The sequence below is a fragment of the Tupaia chinensis genome, unplaced genomic scaffold (assembly GCF_000334495.1).
Source record: "Tupaia chinensis unplaced genomic scaffold, TupChi_1.0 Scaffold146961_1, whole genome shotgun sequence".
Taxonomy (NCBI): domain Eukaryota; kingdom Metazoa; phylum Chordata; class Mammalia; order Scandentia; family Tupaiidae; genus Tupaia; species Tupaia belangeri.
The window spans coordinates 920,192-926,642 of NW_006206814.1; the positions used below are offsets into that span (position 1 = coordinate 920,192).

The 6,451-nt window shown below is 53.7% G+C and overlaps 1 protein-coding gene across 1 annotated transcript in view; it reads left to right on the forward strand.

Annotated features, from left to right (window-relative positions):
• Window positions 1-6,451, forward strand: part of TF (transferrin) — a gene marked incomplete in the record, with an annotated part of 25,791 nt that overhangs the window by 6,475 nt on the left and 12,865 nt on the right. Inside the window, 5 exon segments of the mRNA XM_014584459.2 lie at window positions 100-232; window positions 813-868; window positions 1,347-1,525; window positions 2,276-2,453; window positions 3,611-3,762. Of these exon segments, the coding sequence (XP_014439945.1) occupies window positions 100-232; window positions 813-868; window positions 1,347-1,525; window positions 2,276-2,453; window positions 3,611-3,762 (698 nt within the window).

The following is a 6,451-nucleotide window of genomic DNA, read 5'->3' on the forward strand; positions in this document are numbered from 1 at the left end:
TTACGGGTCTGGTTTCATCCCCTGCCTGTTCCCTAAGCCCTCTCTCACTGGCTGTGACAGCCTCACTCATGCCCCGTGGTCTGTTTCTCTGTTGAGCAGCGGTGGCCAGCTTCTTCTCCGGCAGCTGTGTCCCCTGTGCGGACGGGGCGGCCTTCCCTCAGCTGTGTCAACTGTGTCCTGGCTGCGGCTGCTCCTCCCTTAATCAGTACTACGGCTACTCTGGCGCCTTCAAGTGAGTGCGACTGTCTGCCCCCCCGCGGCCACAGTGCGGGTGTCCTCAGAGTGAGGGTTCTGGCCCAAAGCCGAGCCCTGCCTGCCAACAGGGGCCTGGGGACGCCTACTCCCTCCCAGTGAGGCAGTGCTACAACTTGGGGCTAATGATGCTTTTCACCTGATCCTGGGGAGCAAACTTCCTGGGGGCCGATCCTCTGTCCCCAGAGCCCTCAAGCCTGGCCTGGCCTCCTCCCACTGGGCGGGGCAGGAACAGGCAGTCGGGTCCCCAGTGTCTGACCCTTGTCCCTGGCTGAGCCTCGCGGCCCTCGCTCCATCTCCGTGGCACCCTCCCCTCCCAGGGCCGCAGCCGCTCCCTGCTCCCTCTTCCCAGCCTAGGGCACGTCCCCGCCTGCAGGAGACATGATACCATTACCTCCTGTTCTAGACATTCAGAAACTTTCCTACAGTAAAACACCTTCAGTTGCTTTTTGCTGCTTGGGGGCTGCAGAGAGGCCTCCCCCAGGCCCTGCACTTGTCCCACAGCGGTGGACGCGGGCCGGGAGGGCCTGCCGGGCCGTCCTAACGTGTCTCTTCCTCAGGTGTCTGAAGGACGATGCGGGAGACGTAGCCTTTCTCAAGCAAACCACCATATTTGGTAAGCGGCAGGCAGGTCGGCAGGGCCCCTCCAGGTAGTGTTGTTCTCCCTCCCTGCCCCTTTCCTGCTCAGTCCACAGACACCAGTGCGGCACTCCTCCTTTATTGGGGCCTGGGCTTTTATCTGTGAGATTGCTGCTGAGTTCCTGGGCCTCTTTCCACCAAAGCTCCCACGGTGACTCCTCCAGGACAGTGTTGTCATCACACAGGACTGGGGCCTGGTCTGGTGAGCCTTGCTGTGCCCGTCGTCCTGGGAGATGAGACCATGGTGAGATGCAGGGCGGTCGCTGCTGCACTGTTGGCAGAAGGCTCTAGGCCTTTCTGGCTGCAGGATCTTGAGCAAGTCATTTTCCTGCATGTTCTGGGGCCCTCACTTGGCCACCCCAGGCCAGTCAGCTCTCATTTTACTGCAAGCAGCCGGTGGGGACAGCACCACTGGGACTCTACCTGTGGTCGATTCATCTGGATTTCCTCCCCAGAGAACCTGCCGGACAAGGCCGACCGGGACCAGTATGAGCTGCTCTGCCCGGACAACACCCGGAGACCGGTGGAAGAATTTGAGCAGTGCCACTTGGCCCGGGTTCCTTCTCATGCTGTGGTGGCCCGAAGTGTGGACGGCAAGGAAGACGTGATCTGGGAGCTTCTTAGCCAGGCCCAGGTAGCCCCCCGGCTGCCCCTCCTGCTTAGTAGTCCCTGCTGGGGTCTGCAGGGTTTCCTGTCCTGCCTTCCTGCTGCTGTAGAAGTCCTTACGTGCTCAGCACACAATGGAAATCGTGCCACGCCATCAGCTTCTCCAAGACCCCCCAGCTGGGACCCCTCACAGAGCAGCAAGGAGACCCTCGGGGATGACCACTCACCACCTTTCTCCTTTCAGGCTGATGGAGAGGCCACAGATTGCAAAGCAGCCCCTATTGCCCTGTTCCATTCCTCCCCCTTTAACTAGGCCATGAAGGCCGGGGGCAAACAGCCCTTCCCAACAAAGCCTTCCATGACCCCCAGAAGGAAGCAATGTCTCTCCCATGTCTGCTGGCCTGACTGCGAGGCAGTTGCTCACACAGCGGACCCTCCTCCTCTGTGGTGGGAGGCGGGCCGAGCCATCGTCCTCTCATTCACCCTCCCGTGGTACCCACCAAGAGCTTAGGTGGCAACCATGCAGTGCCGGCCTCTGGTTTCGGCACGTTTGTTTTCAGTAACCTCACGGCCCATTCTGGGAGACAGCACAGAAACAGATTCAGGGAACTACGGCATGGCATGGGCCTATGAGGGCCAAGGAGGTGCCGGGTGGGCTGCCCTCTCCTGGCAGCCTGAAATGTTGCCTCTTGTTTTCTGAGGGTTTCATTTTCTCTGCAGTCCTATGTCCCAGAGTCCTGTTCTGTTGCCATTCACTCATGTGTTTTACTATGAACAGGAACATTTCGGCAAAGGCAAATCAAACGACTTCCAGCTGTTCTCCTCTCCGCACGGGAAGGACCTGCTATTTAAGGACTCTGCCCATGGGTTCCTAAAGATCCCTGCTGGGATGAACTTCCGGCTGTACCTGGGCTACCAGTACCTCAGTGCCCTTCGGAACCTACGGGAAGGCGTCTGTAGGTATCAGGAAGGACAGGTGGCTGTACGAGCTCACCACTCTGGCGAGGGCAGGGACAGAGATGGGTCTGTCCAGGAACCCCAATTCCTTTCCTGATATTCCCTTTTCTGCCCGGTGAGCCCAATGTTAGACCGATGCTAAACGAAATCAGTCACTATGAGATGGCCCAGACAGTGCCAAGAGCTTTAAAGGAAATTCATATTTAAAATGGCTTGTGTTGGTCTCAGCGTTATTTTCTTTGTATGAGTCAGGACGGCTCGACCCACTGTGTGAAGCCAGTTAGCCTCACACTCAGTAACCAGGACGGAGTGACAGGGCTCCGATCGTACACCCCAGCCAGTGCGACAAGCAACATGTTCCTTAGCGAAGCTGGAGCTCTAGAGAGTCCATCCCAGTCCTGAAGTGCCCTGGGTCACCAGGGCCTTGTTCATCCTGTGGCCACTACTAAACGCTTGGCAATAACTTCCGCTAGCAGCGGGGCAGACCATGGTGTGACAAACATGTGGTCGGTCCTGCTGTCCCGGAACTTTCAGGCCAGGGAGAAGACAAATGTTCAACCAATAGTCACACTATCGAATGATAATTATGAAACGAGCCATCTGCTTGCAAGGGGAAAATGACAGCAAAGCACCACGGTCCTATGGGAGTGTGAAACAAGGAAAAGCAGGTCCCAGGTTGGGGATCAAGGGAGGCTTTCCCGCCGAAAGATGAGCAGGTGTCCGTTTTTCAGCAGACGTTGACACACTGAGCACATGTCAGCACTGCTCCAAACGCTGGGGCCCTGGTGGCCTGGACAGGCCTGGCCTTTCCCTGTGGAGCGCTCACTCTCCTGCAGGGACTGGTGACCATGATGGGCCTACAGATCAGTGTACATCAGGCGGTTAATTAAGTGCTGTTTGGAAAAGAGGGGGAAACTGCCTGGAGTCAGAGTGCTGGGAGGTTGAAGAGCAGAGTCAGGTTCTCGGAAGTAAAACGTCTAAGTCTAGCCTACATCAAGCAAGAGACTGGGTCTCGACTTCGCTTTCTATGAGATCGAGTCCTTGAACGGGATCTGCTTGCTTACTGCTGGCAAACGCAGTTCCGGGAAGACACGGAGCTGCGTGAACCCACCTCGGGGGCCTCCTCTGACCTCTGTTTCCGCCCCTCGTGCCCTAGGTTCGGAGACGAAGAGCGAGTGCAAGGCAGTGAAGTGGTGCGCGGTGAGTCACCACGAGAGGCTCAAGTGTGACGAGTGGAGCGTTAACAGCGGGGGAGAGATCGAGTGCGAGTCCGCAGAGACCACGGAGGACTGCATCGCCAAGATCATGGTAGGGGCCCCGTCTCCCCAGGGAAGCTTCCGGCTGCTGCCTGCTGGCCCCGCAGGCTGAGCTGAGGCGTTTCTGGGTGTCCTGGCCTTGTGAGCACGTGCCCGTGGAGCTTCAGAGCCATCGAGCTTATGGATCTGAAAGTCCCTTGAAGGGCCGTTCCCTCCTGGTATGCGCGTATAGCGAGAGTGTAAGAAGCGCCCTGCTCAGGGAGGCTGGGCCCGGAGAGGGCGTCCTGGGAGACCCGTGAGTGTGGCAGGACCTCGTGTTGATTTTGCAAGTAGGTACAATTCGCCTTGTTGCTTATAGAGAATTTTTTGAAAATCCTGAATGAGGGACCAGCAGATGGCATAATGGTTACATTGCTGGACTCCCATGTAGTTGACCACAGTTCGAGTCCCAGACCCAGCAGCTTAAAACTCATGCAGGGTGTGTGTATGCATGCCGAAAATCCCAAGAGGAGAATGGAGGAGAAGGGGTTACAACACAGCCCTCCCCGGGGGGGGTGGTGGGGTAGGGGTGTGATTTCTCACTTTCTATCTTTCTGTCTCTGGTGAGTGCACACACACCATAGCAAAAATCTCTCTTAACAAAAAAAGAAAAAAGAAAAAAGAAAAGAAAATCCTGAATGATATGAAGAAGAAAATAGAAAGTACTTGCAGCCATGTAACTTGGGAGATGTATTAAGGTTATATCAGATAGGTTGCTCACTGCCTTTTACTGACCTCACGGTAGCTCACGAGCTGTCCTCACTGTCATACGGAATTCTTTAGCAATCCAGTTCGGAGCTTCCGTGCTGGTGCACCCATGGAAGTGCTAGGGAGGTGTGTGCCCAGGAGTGTGCACCTGCCACTCCTTGCCCTTCCCGATGCATCTCTTCCATTTGGCAGTTTTTGATCTGGATCCGTTATCATAAACAGATGAATGTATTAAAACAAAATATCTTGAGCCACTCTTACCTCCTGCCATTGTCACTGTTTTTGTTTGTTTCTTTGTTTTGCCATTGGGTACGTGTGCCCACCGGAGAAAGAGAGAGACGGAGAGAGGGAAAGTAAGAAATCACTGGAGAAAGAGAGAGAGGGAGAGAGAGAAAGTAAGAAATCACCCTCTGGGGAATGGTCATGCTGCCATTCCGTCTCCTCCATTCTCCTCTCTGGAATTTGGACACACACGCACATGTGCCCGGCATGATTTTCAGGCTGCTGCGTTTGGGACTCACATGGTGGAGTTGGCCATGGGAGGTCCAGGCCTGATCCGCCATGCCATCTGCTGATCCTTAACCACTTCTTACTGTAATCTGCTAATTTTACTTTTTAAGCACTTATGAATAACCACCTATTTTGGGGACCAGCAGTTGGCATAATGGCTATGTAGCTGGACTCCCATGTGGTTGACTGTGGTTCGAGTCCCAGACCCGGTGGCTTGAAGGCGCAATGTGTGAATCCTGAGAGGAAAATGGAGGAAAAGGGATTGTGGCGTGGCCATCCCCCCAGGTGATGATTTCTTGCTTTCTCTCTCTCTGTCTTTCTGGCGAGTGCACGCACCCTCCCAAAAAAGAAACCTCTCCCCCAAAAATTAACCAACTGTCTTTAAAACCATTTACCAATCCACCATGAAGCAAAAACAGACCATCAACCCCATTCTTCTATAGTTGACATGTTTTATAGTATCATCTTGTGCTATTCTAACATTTATTCCTTTTTTTCTTTTGGTCTGAGTTAATACAAATCAAACCAAATTAAAGCAAAGCCTGTAAACTTAAAACCTCAGTCTGCATACAAATCTGCTAATGGTTCACATGTTGCATATGACACTTGAACGTGATGCACTCAATAAAGAAACATACTAAGAAAGACTCTTAGGAACACATGAAATCATAAATGAGGAAGATGATGTACAACTGAATGGAAACTTTTTTTTTTAGAGAGGTTTTTGCTATAGGGTGTGTGCGCTCGCCAGACAGAGACAGACAGAGGGATAGAAAGCAAGAAATCACCCCCAGGGGGATGGCCACGCCGCAATCCCTCTCCTCCATTCTCCTCTCGGGATCTTGGGCATACACGCACACGCGCCCGGCGTGAGTATAAGCCACCAGGTCCGGGACTCAAACCATGGTCGACTACGTGGGAGTCCAGCAACATAGCCATTACGCTAACTGCTGGTCCTTGGAAACATTTTTTTAAAAGGCCTATTCTTGGACACTAATTTGCTCTCCTATAAAGATACCAGTTTCAAGTCACGACTTTTGGAAATAGCTTACGGATGTCGGGCCAGAAATCAAAGCCCAAGGTCACCACGTTCTGTGAGACCTGGGCTGAGTGGGTGACACCTGGGCTGCCCAGGTGTGTTTCTGTGTAACATTCAGCCTGTCACATTACATGAGACTCTCAGATGTCCCACAACTGTTTGCAGATTAAATGTAAAAAAAAGCATCCTTGCTAGTCAAACCTCCTGCGAACCAAGTTGAAGGATATAGCTTATTTGGCCCCACACCTGCAGCACATCATCCCTCCACGGAAAGTCCTAGGCCTGGCCGAGACCCCCTAGGGTGTTATGGGACACACATGGCTACAGTGGACGCAAAGGTGAGCATGGAAAACAGCTGTCATGGCAAACGGGCGGTCTCAGGCATTACAGTAATTATGTACAGTGGCTATGCAGGACTTCCACAGGGAGGCCTGCTCCTGCTGTC